The sequence below is a fragment of the Bombina bombina genome, chromosome 4 (assembly GCF_027579735.1).
Source record: "Bombina bombina isolate aBomBom1 chromosome 4, aBomBom1.pri, whole genome shotgun sequence".
Lineage (NCBI taxonomy): Eukaryota > Metazoa > Chordata > Amphibia > Anura > Bombinatoridae > Bombina > Bombina bombina.
The window spans coordinates 829,548,587-829,566,960 of NC_069502.1; the positions used below are offsets into that span (position 1 = coordinate 829,548,587).

The window sequence follows — 18,374 nt, forward strand, 5'->3', positions numbered from 1 at the left end:
AATTATTCCTATTTAAAGCTAAATACTTACCTGTAAAATAAATCCTAATATAGCTACAATATAAATTATAATTACATTGTAGCTATTTTAGGATTAATATTTATTTTACAGGCAACTTTGTAATTATTTTAACCAGGTACAATAGCTATTAAATAGTTAAGAACTATTTAATAGTTACCTAGTTAAAATAACAAAATTACCTGTAAAATAAATCCTAACCTAAGTTACAATTAAACCTAACACTACACTATCATTAAATTAATTAAATAAAATACCTACAATTACCTACAATAAAACCTAACACTACACTATCAATAAATAAATTAAATACAATTCCTACAAATAACTACAATGAAATAAACTAACTAAAGTACAAAAAATAAAGAACTAAGTTACAAAAAATAAAAAAATATTTACAAACATAAGAAAAATATTACAACAATTTTAAACTAATTACACCTACTCTAAGCCCCCTAATAAAATAACAAAGACCCCCAAAATAAAAAAATGCCCTACCCTATTCTAAATTAATAAAGTTAAAAGCTCTTTTACCTTACCAGCCCTGAACAGGGCCCTTTGCGGGGCATGCCCCAAGAAATTCAGCTCTTTTGCCTGTAAAAAAAAAAACATACAATACCCCCCCCCCAACATTACAACCCACCACCCACATACCCCTAATCTAACCCAAACCCCCCTTAAATAAACCTAACACTAAGCCCCTGAAGATCTTCCTACCTTGTCTTCACCTCACCAGGTATCACCGATCCGTCCTGGCTCCAAAATCTTCATCCAACCCAAGCGGGGGTTGGCGATCCATCATCCGGTGCTGAAGAGGTCCAGAAGAGGCTCCAAAGTCTTCCTCCTATCCGGCAAGAAGAGGACATCCGGACCGGCAAACATCTTCTCCAAGCGGCATCTTCGATCTTCTTCCATCCGGTGCGGAGCGGGTCCATCTTGAAGCAGCCGACGCGGATCCATCCTCTTCTTCCGGCGTCTCCCGACGAATGACGGTTCCTTTAAGGGACGTCATCCAAGATGGCGTCCCTCGAATTCCGATTGGCTGATAGGATTCTATCAGCCAATCGGAATTAAGGTAGGAATATTCTGATTGGCTGATGGAATCAGCCAATCAGAATCAAGTTCAATCCGATTGGCTGATCCAATCAGATTGAGCTCGCATTCTATTGGCTGATCGGAACAGCCAATAGAATGCGAGCTCAATCTGATTGGATCAGCCAATCGGATTGAACTTGATTCTGATTGGCTGATTCCATCAGCCAATCAGAATATTCCTAACTTAATTCCGATTGGCTGATAGAATCCTATCAGCCAATCGGAATTCGAGGGACGCCACCTTGGATGACGTCCCTTAAAGGAACCGTCATTCGTCGGGAGACGCCGGAAGAAGAGGATGGATCCGCGTCGGCTGCTTCAAGATGGACCCGCTCCGCACCGGATGGAAGAAGATAGAAGATGCCGCTTGGATGAAGATGTTTGCCGGTCCGGATGTCCTCTTCTTGCCGGATAGGAGGAAGACTTTGGAGCCTCTTCTGGACCTCTTCAGCACCGGATGATGGATCGCCAACCCCCGCTTAGGTTGGATGAAGATTTTGGAGCCAGGACGGATCGGTGATACCTGGTGAGGTGAAGACAAGGTAGGAAGATCTTCAGGGGCTTAGTGTTAGGTTTATTTAAGGGGGGTTTGGGTTAGATTAGGGGTATGTGGGTGGTGGGTTGTAATGTTGGGGGGGGTATTGTATGTTTTTTTTTTACAGGCAAAAGAGCTGAATTTCTTGGGGCATGCCCCGCAAAGGGCCCTGTTCAGGGCTGGTAAGGTAAAAGAGCTTTTAACTTTATTAATTTAGAATAGGGTAGGGCATTTTTTTATTTTGGGGGTCTTTGTTATTTTATTAGGGGGCTTAGAGTAGGTGTAATTAGTTTAAAATTGTAATATTTTTCTTATGTTTGTAAATATTTTTTTATTTTTTGTAACTTAGTTCTTTTTTATTTTTTGTACTTTAGTTAGTTTATTTCATTGTAGTTATTTGTAGGAATTGTATTTAATTTATTTATTGATAGTGTAGTGTTAGGTTTTATTGTAGGTAATTGTAGGTATTTTATTTAATTAATTTAATGATAGTGTAGTGTTAGGTTTAATTGTAACTTAGGTTAGGATTTATTTTACAGGTAATTTTGTTATTAATTTAACTAGGTAACTATTAAATAGCTATTGTACCTGGTTAAAATAATTACAAAGTTGCCTGTAAAATAAAAATTAATCCTAAAATAGCTACAATGTAATTATAATTTATATTGTAGCTATATTAGGATTTATTTTACAGGTAAGTATTTAGCTTTAAATAGGAATAATTTATTTAATAAGAGTTAATTAATTTCGTTAGATTTAAATTATATTTAATTTAGGGGGGTGTTAGTGTTAGGGTTAGACTTAGCTTTAGGGGTTAATACATTTATTATAGTAGCGGTGAGCTCCGGTCGGCAGATTAGGGGTTAATAATTGAAGTTAGGTGTCGGCGATGTTAGGGAGGGCAGATTGGGGGTTAATACTATTTATTATAGGGTTAGTGAGGCGGATTAGGGGTTAATACATTTATTATAGTAGCGGTGCGGTCCGCTCGGCAGATTAGGGGTTAATCAGTGTAGGCGACGTTGAGGGGGGCAGATTAGGGGTTAATAAATATAATACAGGGGTCGGCGGTGTTAGGGGGAGCAGATTAGGGGTACATAGCTATAATGTAGGTGGCGGCGCTTTGCGGTCGGCAGATTAGGGGTTAATTATTGTAAGTAGCTGGCGGCGACGTTGTGGGGGGCAGGTTAGGGGTTAATAAATATAATACAGGGGTCGGCGGGGTTAGGGGCAGCAGATTAGGGGTACATAGGGATAACTTAGCTGGCGGCGCTTTGCGGTCGGCAGATTAGGGGTTAAAAAAAAATTAGAGTGGCAGCGATGTGGGGGGACCTCAGTTTAGGGGTAACTTAGCTGGCGGCGCTTTGCGGTCGGCAGATTAGGGGTTAAAAAAAAATTAGAGTGGCAGCGATGTGGGGGGGACCTCAGTTTAGGGGTACATAGGTAGTTTATGGGTGTTAGTGTACTTTAGGGTACAGTAGTTAAGAGCTTTATGAACCGGCGTTAGCCCAGAAAGCTCTTAACTCCTGCTTTTTTTCTGCGGCTGGAGTTTTGTCGTTAGAGCTCTAACGCTCACTTCAGACACGACTCTAAATACCGGAGTTAGAAAGATCCAATTGAAAAGATAGGATACGCAATTGAAGTAAGGGGATCTGCGGTATGGAAAAGTTGCGGCTGAAAAGTGAGCGTTAGACCCTATTTTCAGTAACTCCAGATACCGGCGGTAGCCTAAAACCAGCGTTAGGAGCCTCTAACGCTGGTTTTCACGGCTACCGCCAAACTCCAAATCTAGGCCTAGGAGAGCTAATCAAGGTTGGCTTTGTATTTTTTTTGATGTGGAGCTGCGTCTTCAAGAATGTGATATTGTGAATTGGAGCTGTAACTCCTTAATTTAGGTTTATATTGATGTTTAGTTAGGAAAAGCTTAAAATTGTAACGCAGAATAAGGTAACGCACTGTTTAGCTATGTCCAAAAATTAAGATAAGAGAAGGTTGCTTGAAGGGAAGCTAAAGTTGAATCTCAGCACATAGAAAAAGTGACACAAGTTAAGATAATGGATATGCAGTAGAGTAGATTGTTGTATCTCTATTTCCTTTTTGATGTGGAGCTGTGTCTCCATGGAAGTTACAATATGACTAGGAGCTGCGCCTCCACAATTTATCATTTTCTTTTTTTGTTGGTTTGATTTGTGTTGCCTTTTTATGTAATGCTGAAAAACTGATAAATAAATAAAAAAAAATGAAGTTAAGGTTAGTGAGATGGTCTGGGTGAACTGAAGTTGGGGTTAGTCAGATGGTCTCGGCGAGGTTAAGTAAGATGGTCGGGTGAGCTGAAGTTAGGGTTAGTGAGACGGTCTGGGTGAGATAAAGTTAGGGTTAGTGAGACGGTCTGGGTGGGATAAAGTTAGGGTTAGTGAGACGGTCTGGGTGAGATAAAGTTAGGGTTAGTGAGACGGTCTGGGTGAGATAAAGTTAGGGTTAGTGAGACGGTCTGGGTGAGATAAAGTTAGGGTTAGTGAGACGGTCTGGGTGAGATAAAGTTAGGGTTAGTGAGACGGTCTGGGTGAGATAAAGTTAAGGTTAGTGAGACGGTCTGGGTGAGATGAAGTTAGGGTTAGGAGATGGTTGGTCTCGATGAGATGAAGTTGGGGTTAGTGAGACGGTCTGGGTGAGATAAAGTTAGGGTTAGTGAGACGGTCTGGGTGAGATAAAGTTCGGGTTAGTGAGACGGTCTGGGTGAGATAAAGTTAGGGTTAGGAGATGGTCGGTCGGTGAGGTTAAGTGAGATGGTCTGGGTGAGCTGAAGCTAGAGTTAGTAAGATAGGTCCGGTGTATCAGAAGCAGCACAGTAAATAGGACCAGTGTCACATGACATTACCCAGCAGCTCTCACCTCTCCGGTCAGCAGGCAGATGATGCCCAGGGCCTGACTCAGGAACTGCTCTGCCATCAGCTTCCTGCATGTGTTCATCTTGTTCTTTGTCAGTGACTGAGTCAGATGCTATAAATGTGACACCTGTGAGAAGAAAGAAATACGGCAGCTTGAGAGATCAGAAATAATCCGAAATCTTCCTGTATTTAGATTATGGTAAAGAGATGATTATGTGATATTAAACATGTTTATTTCACTTATGAACAATCTAATAGTACACATGTGACTAGCTGCATATGCCGCAGATAACATAAAGTGATAACATGTAACAATCTTTATATAGCATGTTTGACATTATGGGACGACACATTTATTTAATATTAAAGGGACATGAAACACAAATTTTTTATTTCATGATTCAAATAGAGAATCTAATTTTAAACAACATTCCAATTTACTTTTATTATCTAATTTGCTTTATTCTTTAGATATCCTTTGTTAAAGAAATTGCAATGCACATGGGTGAGCGAATCACACGAGGCATCTATGTGCAGCCACCAATCAGCAGCTAGTGAGCCTATTTAGATATGTTTTTCAACAAATTATATCAAGAAAATGAAGCAAATTAGCTAATAGACGTAAATTGGAAAGTTGTTTATAATTGCTTGCTCTTTCTAAATAATGAAAGAAAAAAGTTGGGTTTCATGTCCCTTTAAAGGGCCAGTAAATTTACATGATAAAAAGACAATGCAACAGCACTTAGTCTGAATTTCAAATGAGTAGTAGATTTTTTTCTGACAAATGTCAAAGCTATATCTATTTCCACTCCCCCCATACCATGTGAGAGCCATCAGCCAATCACAAAAGCATATACATATATTTTGTGACTTCTTGCACATGCTCAGAAGGAGATGGTGACTCAGAAAGTGTAAATATAAAAAGACGGTGCACATTTTGTTAATAAAAGTAAATTGCTAAGGTGTTTAAAAACGAATGCTCTATCTGAATCATGAATGTTTAATTTTGACTTTAGTGTCCCTTTAAGCTCATTAGAAGCAAAATAAGGTGACTGTACACAGGAATATGCACGGTTATCTGATATCAGGAAGCAGATGTAAAACACTAAGTGCCACAGCTCCCTGGTTACCAGGCATCCTGTAATTTATGGGATTATCCCAAACTGGTAGCTCTGTCCTGCTGCACCTTAGTTCTTCATCTGCTGTTTATGCTCAAACAGGAATCTGCCCCAAATCACATAACCCAAATATTACCTTGATCATAGGATAAAATTACAAATTATGTGAGGCTGCTAAAGTTAGGACGCAACAAATACTGGGCACCAAGTAAGTATTTGCCCTACTACATGTGCTGTTAGACTGGTTCCATATTCTACCTACTACCCACTGAACAGCTGTGCTTGTGCTTCATTTTATTATATTGCATTACTATGGGATGTGGTTTCCTCTTCATATTTAGTTAAATGGCTTCATGTCACCCTTTACTTTTCTCCTCTCTTAAAACCATTGAGATAGTCATAAATGGTCAATTATAGCAACAGTAATAATAATAATATCTAATAGCAATAAGAAACATTTTTTTACAAACTTTTTCCCAGTTATGTCACATCCTGTTTTGGGCAACCATGCAGACTGACTTCCTGTGACCCCATCACATATACAAGTAATAAATATACAATTATTATAAACAGGTCAGACTTGTACCCATCACCCGAACACCGAGACTGTGTTTCATCAAGTCCTCACTCCCTCAAATACAGCTTGCTCATTGTATCAGCCCCCTCACACTGTAGTCCCTATACAGACTCTCAGCCCCTCTCTGTCTCACACCCCAGTCCCTGTACAGAATCTAAGCCCCATCACAGCCTAGCTCCTGTACAGAATATCAGCCCCCTCCTTTCTCACACATCAGTCACTGTACAGATTTAGACCTCTCTCTCACACCCCAGTCCTGTACTGGTTCTCAGACCCCCTCTGTCTCACACCTAAACCCCTGTACTAGCTCTCAGAACCCCACTGTTTCACCGCCTAGCTCCTGTACTGGCCTGTACAGTCCCTGTATCCTCCCCCTCTGATTCACTCCCCAGTCCCTTTGAAGTCTCTCTGCCCCCTCTGTCTCACACCTCAGCCCTGTACAGGTTCTTAGCCTCTCGCTCTCTCTCACACCTCAATCCCAGTATAGGTTCTCAGCCCCCCTCTGTTTTATAATCCAGCCCCTATACAGACTCTCAACCCCTCTGTATCACACCCCAGTCCCTGTGTAGACTCTCAGCCCCCTCTGACTCACACCCCAGCCCCTATACAGACTCTCAACCCATCTGTCTCACACCCCATCCCTTGTACATGCTTTCAGCCCCCCTCTGTCTCACACCTCAGCCCCTGTACAAACTCTCAACTCTTCTCTCTGTATCTCTCCCACACTGCACTCCTATAATGGTTCAAAGCCCCTCTCTGCCTCACACCTAGCCCCTGTACAAGATCTCAGCTCTCCTCTGTCTCACACCCCAGCCCCTGTACATACCCACAGACCCCCTCACACCCCAGTACAGACTCTTAGCTCCCCTCTGTCTAACACCCCAGGCCCTGTACAGATTCTCAGACCCTCTCTCTCTCACACACCCCAGTCCTGTACTGGTTCTAAGTCCTCCTCTGCCTCACACCTAAGCCCTTGTACACAATCACAGTCCCCTCTGTCTCACAGTCTAATCCCTGTGCAGACTCTCAGCCCCTCTGTTTTACACCTCATACCCTGTACAAGACTCTCAGTCCCACTCTCTCTCTCTCACAGCCCAGTCTTGTAAAAGTTCTAAACCCCCTCTGTTTCACACCCCAGTCCCTGTGCAGACTCTCAGCCACCTCTGTCTCATACTCCAGCTCCTCTATAGACTCTCAGCCTCTTTTGTCTCACATCCCAGCCCCTGTACAGAATATCAGCCCTCCCCTCTGTATCACACTCCAGCACCTGTACAGACCATCACCCCCCCCCCCCCACTTACACCCCAGCCCTGTACAGACCCTCAGCACCCCGAACAGCTCAGCCCCTTCATAGATTTTCAGCCCCCCTATCTCACACCCAAGTCCCTGTACAGACTCTTAGCCTCCCTCCATCTCACATCCCAGCTCCTGTAGAGACCCTAAGCCACCCTCACAACTCAGCCCCTGTATAGATTCTCAGCTCCTCCTCGGTCTCACACCCAAGCCCCTGTAGAGACTCTCAGCCTCCCTCCATCTCACACCTTAGCTCCTATAGGGACCATCAGCCCCAATCACACCCCAGCCCCTGTAGAGACTCACAGACCTCTCTCTCACACACACACACCAGTCTTGGTATTGGTTCTCAGTCAACCTCTGCCTCACACCTAAGCACCTATAAAATATATTAGCCCCCCTCTGTCTCACACTCCAGCCACTGTACAGATGCTCAGCCCTCCTCACATCCCAGTCCCTTTATAGACTCTCAGTCCCCTCTGTCTCACACACCCCTGCCCCTGTACCGACTCTCAGTCCCTCTCACACCTCAGCTCCTGTAGAGACTCAGATACCTCTCTCACATACACACCAGTCCCTGTATTGGTTCTCAGTCCCCCTCTGCCTCCCACCTAAGCACCTGTACAGTCTCTCACCCCCCCCCCCTCTGTCTCACCCACCCCACCCTGTCTCACCCCCCACCGTCTCACACAATCCCCTCTGTCTCACACACACACCCCTGTCTCACCCCCCCCCCAGCCGCTATACAGACTTTCAGCCCTCCCCTCTGTATCACATTCCAGCCCATGTTCAGCCCTCCTCACACCCCAGCCCCTATACAGATTATCAGCCCCTCTCTCTCACATCTCCCCCATTCTATACTGGTTCACAGTTCTCCTCTGCCCCACACCTAAGCCCCTGTACAGACTATTAGCCCCCTCTGGGTCAAACATCAGTCCCTCTCTGTCTTACACTCCAGCCCCTGTACAGAACCACAGCACCGCTGTCACCCAGCCTCAGCCTGTACAAGTACTCAGCTCCCCTCTGTCTGGCACATAAACCCCTCCTCCTCCACGTAACCCCTCTCTCTCCGCACCCACAGCTCACCCTCTTAACCCCACTCTCTGCACCCACCACAGCCCCCCTCCTCACCTATAGGAGGTTAATATTAGTTGTCACGCTTCCTTAAATCACATATAAATCACTCCCGAGTTGCTGTGCTAACCATTGCGTATATTCTTAAATCACATATATTACCTGGTAGTAGCTAGATCCAGTCCGGTAAAAGGAGGACAGATGAGGTCACTGCAGTCACGTGGCTTCTGGGAGTTCACGGTCCATTTGCTGCAAGGGATCTAGCTGCTACTCGAGGATAAAGTAAAAGTATTGGAAGTATTCTGGAAGGAGGCTGTGTGTATGAGGCAGAGGGATCCTCTTTACAATAATATTTGTCTGTAAATAATGCACTGGTGAGGTATTTGTATGTGAGGCAATGGGAATATCTATATAATATTATATACCTGTAGATAAGGTACTAGGATTATTGAACAAGAGTATCAACGTTGGGACCTCGCCTCTTTTACTGGACGTGAAGCTGATGCATACAGCTCCGCTGCACTGCATGCTGGGAGTATGTTCGTAGTTTCCTCCTGCTTCCGTTTAATTCCTGCTGAAGATCACGCTGGTAGGAACGCTGTCAATTGTCTCCTTTGACTTACTTATAGTACTTTCCCGTGTTTGTTTCCTGGGATGTGCTGACTCTCAGCTGCCTAATAACCAAGTCAGTAATTTAGCTATAGACTGATGGGTGTCATATGTGTGCAATGTTGTTTTAGTATAACTGTATTAGTGTGTGACTGTGTTTATACTGTGTGTGTGATAAATGTGTAGCTTTCTACATGATATGTAGCTCCATAAAAGGTCTATAAACGATGTCTTTTGTTCTTTATATTAGATTGCAGGGAAGTGCAATGCATATTAGGTAGAGGGAATATTGTATATGTATATTAGGTACTGGGGAAGGGAGTTTGTGTGCGCTTGTGCAGAGGGAACCTCTCTATAGTATATATCTGTATATAAGGTACATGGAGGGGCAGTTTGTGATGCATAGTCAAAGGGCTATTATGATGTAAAATTACATAGAGAGTCTAATGCTATTTCACCCCCACACATGGGTGGAACATCTCTACTAAGGTTTTGTAGAAGTTGGCTCTGTTTGAGTGAGAGGGAACCTGTCTCTGATAATATGTACTGTACTGTATATCTATAAGGTACTAGGAAGGGTCTGTATGTGTGAGAGGCAGAGGGAACATCTCTATAATATATATCTGTATAGAAGATACAGTGAGGGGTCTGTGTATATGTTAGGTAAAGGGAACTTCATATATATATATATATATATATATATATATATATATATATATATATATATATATATATATATATATATATTAAGCTCATCAAGTTTATTTTATTTAAAATGTTTAGTTTTATGTAATGAAATAACTTTGCAATATATTTTCATTCTTTATCTTGACCTTTTTTTGTGTCATCTGGTTCAGAAAATTAAGCAATTTCTAATTCTAAGAACTTAGATGCACCCTGCTGACTTCTCAAGGCTAACTCAGCTACATATATGTCTCTAAGTGGCTTTATCATATAACAACTGCACTTTATACTAACATTATGACTGTAGCTAGCCTTGTTGTCTCTAAATAAAGAAAATGGTGGGTGGAGTTTGGCTATTGAAAAATAACTGTTGTAAAAAAAGGATGTTAATGTTAGACTTGGCTGATATGTTATTCTATAGCAACACAACAGGAATGTCCTGTAATTACAAGGTGTTTACTGTCCCTTTAAAGGGACATTATACTCTCAAAAAATATGGGCTAATTAAATAAAGCATTAAAAGAAATAAAAGTTTTTAATTAACATGTGTTATCTACTTTGCTGCTTAAAGTGAATGTCAATTTTCATGTGAAAGTGCCCGGTTTAAAAAAAAACTATTAAACGGGCACTTTCATTCATGAAAATTGACATAGCACCGTATTTTAAAAATACTTACCTTGTTCTTCTGAAACGCAGAATTGGCCTTGTGAAACAATGCCCCGTCTGCTCTTTCCTGGTTTACTTACCCAGCAACGACAAAACTGGCTTCCTCGAATCTCGGCATTGCCTCAGGCAATGATTACCCCCAGGGGGAAAGCCGTGATTGGAGGATGTCGGAATCGTCATTGCTGACGTATGAAGAGGCTTGCGACTGGCTGGTCAAGGACTGGAGCGGCTTCAAGAAGAAAAGGTAGGTATATTGTATAAAAAAAAAACGGCTGAAATGTCAATTTTCATGAATGAAAGTGCCCTTGTTTTTAATAGTTTTTTTTTAAAAAACGGGCACTTTCACATGGAAATTGACCTTCACTTTAAGGTCCTTAAAATGATGTTAAAGTCCTCTGACTTCATGAGAATACGTTTGTAATACCCAGTAGCTACAGAACAAGACTTTTACCACACTCCCTAAATAGTGTTTACAGACAGCCCTCCTGCTGGAGCGGTCTGTGTAATGTGCTTTGTGCAGTACTATGTTCAAAGGCAGAAACAATGCAGATATACACAGAATATACACAGAAGCTGCAGAATTCCACTTCCCTTTCCCCCTCCCGGTTACCACAGATCTCCTCCAGTCTCTGCACAACCTAATTAAATGCTATGGTAACCGGGAGGTGAAGGGAAGTGGAATTCCTGCAGCGTTAGAACGGACAGAAGGGAAAATATGCTGCTGAGTTTAGCAGCTTCTGTGTTTATCTGTGTCTGCTGATTTCACACAGTCCGTTCTAACGCTGCAGGAATTCTACTTCCCTTCCCCCTCCCGGTTACCACAGCATTTAATTAGGTTCTGCAGAGGCTGGAGGAGATCTGTGGTAACTGGAGGGGGAAAGGGAAATGGAATTCTGCAGCTTCTGTGTATATCTGCATTGTTTCTGCATTTGAACATAGTACTGCACAAAGCACATTACACAGACCGCTCCAGCAAACACTATTTAGGGAGTGTGGTAAAAAGCCTTGTTCTCTAGCTACTGGGTATTACAAACGTATTCTCATGAAGTCAGAGGACTTCAAACTTTAACATCATTTTAGGACCTTAAAGGGACATGAAACCCAATTTTTTTTTCTTTCATGGTTTAGATAGAGAATATAATTTTAAACAACTTTCTAATTTACTTCTATTATCTTATTGGTTTCATTCTCTTGGTATAATTTGTTGAAGGAGCAGCAATACACTAATGGTTTCTAACTGAATACATGTGTGAGCCAATCACAATCAACATATATATGCAGCCACCAATCAACAGCTAGAACCTAGGTTCTGTGCTGCTCCTGAGCTTACCTAGATAAACATTTCAGCAAAGGATAACAAGAGAAGGAAGCAAATTAAATAATAGAAGTTAATTGGAAAGTTGCTTAAAATTGTATTCTCTATCTGAATCAAGAAATAATTATTTTAGGTTTCATGTCCCTTTAAGCAGCAAAATCAAACTCCAGGTGCCTTTAAACAATTTTGATGATGTGGAAAAATAATAAATGCAGTATAGGGTAAAACTGTGCATGGGTACACAAGGGAATTCCAGAGAATTATCACCAATTTGGGCTTATATTTTCATTAATTATTTAATTAATGCAAACTAAAGTTGATTTCTGAAAGTGCTAGGTCTATTGAAAAGACAGCATATAGTTTGCGTGGGTAACTTACAGAAGAAATAAACACAATGGAATTGATATTCAAAAACTATAAATGTAAATGGTTGGAAACAGCTTCAGCACAAGGTTGTCAAAGCTTTATAAATAGTAATAAAAAAAAAATCTATGTATTTGTTAGAGAAGTTAAAGGGACGGTCTACTCCAGAATGTTTATTGTTTTAAAAAGATAGATAATCCCTTTATTACCCGTTCTCCCTAAGGGTGATGCGGGAAGCCAGATATGGACCCGTTGCTCAGTGTGCCTAGAGCTTTATTACCCATTCCCCAGTTTTGCATAACCAGCATGGTTGTATTAATATACTTTTTACCTCTGCGATTACCTTGTATCTAAGCCTCTGCAGAATGCCCCCTTATTCCAGTTGTTTTGACAGACATGCATTGTAGCCAATCGGTGCTTACTCCTAGGTAACTCCACGTGCACAATGTTATCTATATGGCACAAATTAAATAACCCCCTCTAGCTGTGAAAAACTGCCAAAATGCCCAGCGATAAGAGGCGGCCTTCAAGGGCTTAGAAATTAGTATATGAGTTTACCTAGGATTAGCTTAGAACAAAGCAAAATTGATGATAAAAGTAAATTGGATGTCCTATCTGAATCATGAAAGTTTAATTTTCCCTAGACTGCCCCTTTAATGTATACCCCTTATGACAACGAACTGTACATGAGACTTTTTCTCTCTCTCTCTCTGTGTTTAGGCTCCTGTTACTGTGAAGATCACGTACAATACACATAACTGTGTTTGCCAGTAAAGGGGAAACATTATAAGAATATCTGACAAATTCATTTATGCTGAGCAAGACAATGTCTGACAAGAACCAAACCTCAGACCTTCCTGATGCACACAGAGGTAAGCAGGATGTCACATGTATGTCACCTGGTTTTGTCATCACAATGGGATAATATTTACATTAACTAACCAGAAACCTCAGTGATCTGTTTGTCTTAAAGGTACATAGGGGTTGATCGTATATTGCCCCAAGGCAGAACATGCTGTGATGTGAGATGTCATTTCAGAAAATGCAGCATGTCTGCAGAAAGAATGGGACACATGCAGGAACTGTTGGCTGTTTTGCTTTGCAGCGCTGCTCTACATCAGGCTGTTGTCTTCAAACTGCACTGTGCTCTGGCTGCACTGTGTAAGTTTTCCTTAACAAAGTGCATCCAGAACAAAGTGCTATTTGAAGAGAACAGTCAAATATGGAGCATCGCTGCAAAGCAGCAGTGCATTTATTATTGTTCTATAAGAGAAAGAAGCACTGAGGCGCCAACATGGCCTAGTAACGTCACGGCAGTCAGATACAAAACATCAGCAGGATAGGAAATATACTCACAAGCGTAGCGCACCCAAATGGTGCTATTGTGGCAGCCTGGAACATCAAACAGTGGTCCAGCTCACTGGTGTCTCCAGCCAGATAGAGATGATCCTTGGCGAGGGCCTATCCTATGATGCCTATAAGGGCAAAAAAAGGCACACACATAGCCCAGTAACGTTTGTACACCAGATAAAAAAGGATTCAAGGTTGTACTTACAGGAAACAAAGCACCACCAGGTGCAATATCAGCAGTACTGGGACCTTTCAGCCGCCCAGTGGACTGTGGAATCCAATTTGCAGGATGCAGAAAATCACCACTTTGGAAGATAGAACTAGCACACACACTTTGCCCCCAAACAGGAGCAGAATAATTGTGATAAAGCAAGTGTATATTTAAAAACTTTTATTTTAAAAACAGCAACATGTTTCTCAGCCACCACAGGCTGTTTCCTCAGGCTATGTTAAAATGTTAACAACACTTGCTTTATAAAGACAATAGAACACATAAAACTAAATCTGATAGGCTAATTAATTTCTAAAGTGTGAACACCTGTTGCACAGGTCAGCAGTTGGTAGGCATGGAAACCTCTATATACAAAGCTCTCATATGTAACACAAACCATTTTGAGCAAATCCCAAATAAGAATAGATATCTCTGTATTAACCTCCATACCATTGCCATACCCAAAATAGACAATAGCAATAACCTTGTAACCCTTCAAATTAGGATTAAAAAATAAAAAATGGAAAACAGTAATATAACAATCACAATAAAAACATTTGTTATACACCTCAAAATAAAATAATCAAAATATGTACAACAATATAATATACCCCCATAAAAAACATAAGCAGGATACATGTATTTTAATAGTCTCTATTCTACATATAATCACATAATATGCCTGACCACATGTATGTTTTATATCACAATAGATCTATATTTTTCCTTTAGTATTTAGTATTAGTATTTATTTATTATTGTTGACTGACTCAAGACATAAAAACAACACTTTTTTTTTCTCTGCAGCTAATGTGCAATGTACTATATTATAAAACTTTAAAAAATGCTTTATTCTCCAGTTAATCAACACATTGCAATTGAGCTGGTGCTTTACTGTAACTGCTTAAAGGGACACTGAACCCACATTTTTTTCTTTTGTGATTTAGATAGAGTATGCAATTTTAAGCAACTTTCTAATTTACTCCTATTATCAATTTTTCTTTGTTCTCTTGCTATTTTTATTTGAAAAAGAAGACATCTAAGCTTTTTTTCTCGTTAAGTGTGTTCAGTCCACGGGTCATCCATTACTTATGGGATATATTCTCCTTATCAACAGGAAGTTGCAAGAGGATCACCCAAGCAGAGCTGCTATATAGCTCCTCCCCTCACATGTCATATCCAGTCATTCTCTTGCAACCCTCAACAATGAAGGAGGTCGCGAGAGGAGCTGGAGTTTTTACTTAACTATTCTTCAATCAAAAGTTTGTTATTTTAAATGGCACCGGAGTGTGCTGTTTTTCTATCTCAGGCAGTATTTGGAAGAAGAAACTGCCTGCGTTTTTTATCTGTGATCTTAGCAGGCGTAACTAAGATCCACTGGCTGTTCTCGACATTCTGAGGAGTGGGGTAACTTCAGAAACTGGGAATAGCATGCGGGGTCCTCCGCAAATGAGGTATGTGCAGTACTTTATTTTCTGGGAATGGAATTGACTAAGAAAATACTGCTGTTACCGTATGATGTAAGTACAGCCTTAAATGCAGTAGTAGCAACTGGTATCAGGCTGATAAATGTATGCGCAGTCGAGTTATATTCTAGGGACTAGAATTTGACTGAGAAAATACTGTTAACACTGAAATAATACTTAAGCCTTCTCTGCAGTGGTAGCGACTGGTAGCAGGCTTAGTGATAGCTTTGCATGACATTGAAAAATGTTGTTTTTTTAATAAAAAGTTTACTGGCATGTTATTCGTTTTTGTGAGGTACTTTGGTGATAAATCGCTTTGGGCATGATTTTTTCCACATGGCTAACATATTTTTCTGCATGGAAACCGTTATATCAGGGCTCCCACTGTTGTGATTGGAGTGGGAGGGCCCTTGTTTTAGCGCCTTGTTGCGCAGTTAAAATTATTGCACAGTCTTTCTGCTTCTTCCTCCTTGATCCAGGACGTCTCTAGAGAGCTCAGGGGTCTGCAAATTTCATTTGTGAGGGAGGTAATCAGTCACAGCAGATCTGTGACAGTGTGCTGACTGTGATTAAAAGCGTTAAATCTTAATTGATATCTGTTTTATCCGTTTTGGGTATCGAGGGGTTAATCATCCTTTTGCTAATGGGTGCAATAATCTGCTAATAATACACTTCTTGTTAAGAATTGTTTAATTATATCTGTATTTTTGAAGCGCTGCAGCGTTTTTTATATTGCTTGTAAAACTTATTGAAAGTGATTTCCAAGCTTGTTAGTTTTTCATTGCTAAGTCTGTTTTAAACATGTCTGATTCAGAGGAAACTGTTTGTTCATCATGTTCAAAAGCCAATGTGGAGCCCAATAGAACGATGTGTACCAATTGTATTGATATTGCTTTGAATAAAAGTCAATCTGTACCGATAAAGAAGCTATCACCAGACAACGAGGGGGAAGTTATGCCGCCTAACTCTCCTCACGTGTCAGTACCTGCGTCTCCCGCTCGGGAGATGCGTAGGATTGAGACACCTAGTACATCTAGGCCCTTACAAATCACTTTACATGATATGGCTAATGTTATGAAAGAAGTATTATATAATATGCCCGAATTAAGGGGCAAACGCGATAGCTCTGGGCTAAGGACAGAGCGCGCTGATGACACGAGAGCCATGTCTGATACTGCGTCACAATTTGCAGAACATGAGGATGGTGAGCTTCATTCTGTCGGTGACGGTTCTGATCCGGGGAGACCGGATTCAGAAATTTCAAATTTTAAATTTAAGCTTGAGAACCTCCGTGTGTTACTAGGGGAGGTATTAGCGGCTCTGAATGATTGCGACACGGTGGCAATTCCAGAGAAATTGTGTAGGTTGGATAGATACTATGCGGTACCGGTGTGTACTGACGTTTTTCCTATACCAAAAAGACTTACAGAAATTATAAGTAAGGAGTGGGATAGACCCGGTGTGCCTTTTTCCCCTCCCCCGATATTTAGAAAAATGTTCCCTATAGACGCCACCACACAAGACTTATGGCAGACGGTCCCTAAGGTGGAGGGAGCAGTTTCTACGTTAGCCAAGCGTACCACTATCCCGGTGGAGGATAGCTGTGCTTTCTCAGATCCAATGGATAAAAAATTAGAGGGTTATCTTAAGAAAATGTTTGTTCAACAGGGTTTTATATTGCAGCCTCTTGCATGCATTGCGCCTGTCACGGCTGCAGCGGCATTCTGGTTTGAGTCTCTGGAAGAGGCGATTCGCACAGAGCCGTTGGATGAGGCCTTGAGCAAAGTTAGAACCCTTAAGCAAGCTAATGCGTTTGTTTCAGATGCCGTAGTACATCTAACCAAAGTTACGGCTAAAAATTCCGGATTCGCCATACAGGTGCGCAGAGCGCTCTGGCTTAAATCCTGGTCAGGGGATGTAACTTCCAAATCTAAGCTACTTAACATTCCTTTCAAAGGGCAGACCTTATTCGGGCCCGGCTTGAAGGAAATTATTGCTGACATTACGGGAGGTAAGGGCCACGCCCTTCCTCAGGACAGGGCCAAACAGTCTAATTTTCGTGCCTTTCGTAACTTCAAGGCAGGAGCAGCATCGACTTCCTCCGCTCCAAAACAGGAAGGAACTACTGCTCGTTACAGACAAGGTTGGAAAGGCAACCAGTCATGGAACAAGGGCAAGCAGGCCAGAAAGCCTACTCCCGCCCCTAAGACAGCATGAAGTCAGGGCCCCCTATCCAGAGACGGATTTAGTGGGGGGCAGGCTTTCTCTCTTTGCCCAGGCTTGGGCAAGAGATGTGCAGGATCCCTGGACGTTAAAGATTATATCTCAGGGATACCTTCTGGATTTCAAATCCTCTCCTCCACAAGGGAGGTTCCATCCTTCAAGGTTATCGACAAACCTAGTAAAGAGAGAGGCATTTCTACAATGTGTACAAGACCTCTTAATCATGGGGGTGATCCACTCAGTTCCGCGATCGGAACAGGGACAAGGATTTTACTCAAATCTATTTGTGGTTCCCAAAAAGGAGGGAACCTTCAGACCAATCTTGGACTTAAAGATCTTAAACAAATTCCTAAGGGTACCATCGTTCAAGATGGAAACCATTCGAATCATCCTACCCATGATCCAAGAGGGTCAATATATGACCACGGTGGACTTAAATGATGCTTACCTTCATATACCGATTCACAAAGATCATTATCGGTACCTGAGGTTTGCCTTTCTAGACAGGCATTACCAGTTTGTGGCTCTTCCCTTCGGGTTAGCCACGGCCCTGAGAATTTTTACGAAGGTTCTGGGTTCACTTCTGGCGGTACTAAGACCACGAGGCATAGCGGTGGCTCCGTACCTAGACGACATTCTGATACAAGCGTCAAGTTTTCAGAATGCAAAGTCTAATACAGAGATAGTTCTAGCATTTCTGAGGTCGCATGGGTGGAAAGTGAACGTGGAAAAGAGTTCTCTGTTACCACTCACAAGGGTTCCTTTTCTAGGGACTCTTATAGATTCTGTAGAGATGAAGATTTACCTGACGGAGTCCAGGTTATCAAAGATTCTCAATGCTTGCCGTGTCCTTCATTCCATTCAAAGCCCATCAGTAGCTCAGTGCATG

General features: G+C 41.6%; 2 protein-coding genes across 2 annotated transcripts in view; one reads left to right on the forward strand and one right to left on the reverse strand.

Moving 5' to 3' along the window:
• LOC128657161 (zinc finger protein OZF-like) overlaps window positions 1-8,829 on the reverse strand; it is a 54,442-nt gene extending 45,613 nt beyond the window's left edge. The window contains exons 1-2 of the mRNA XM_053711402.1: window positions 8,761-8,829; window positions 4,541-4,663 (exon numbers count right to left, since the gene is read on the reverse strand). Of these exons, the coding sequence (XP_053567377.1) occupies window positions 4,541-4,610 (70 nt within the window). The 5' untranslated portion in view covers window positions 4,611-4,663; window positions 8,761-8,829. The remainder of the gene's footprint in view (window positions 1-4,540; window positions 4,664-8,760) is intronic.
• Window positions 8,830-12,959: 4,130 nt separating this feature from the next.
• The window catches only part of LOC128657162 (gastrula zinc finger protein XlCGF26.1-like), a 139,604-nt gene continuing 134,189 nt past the window's right edge, over window positions 12,960-18,374 (forward strand). The window contains exon 1 of the mRNA XM_053711403.1: window positions 12,960-13,107. Coding sequence (XP_053567378.1) covers window positions 13,047-13,107 — 61 coding nt within the window. The 5' untranslated portion in view covers window positions 12,960-13,046. The remainder of the gene's footprint in view (window positions 13,108-18,374) is intronic.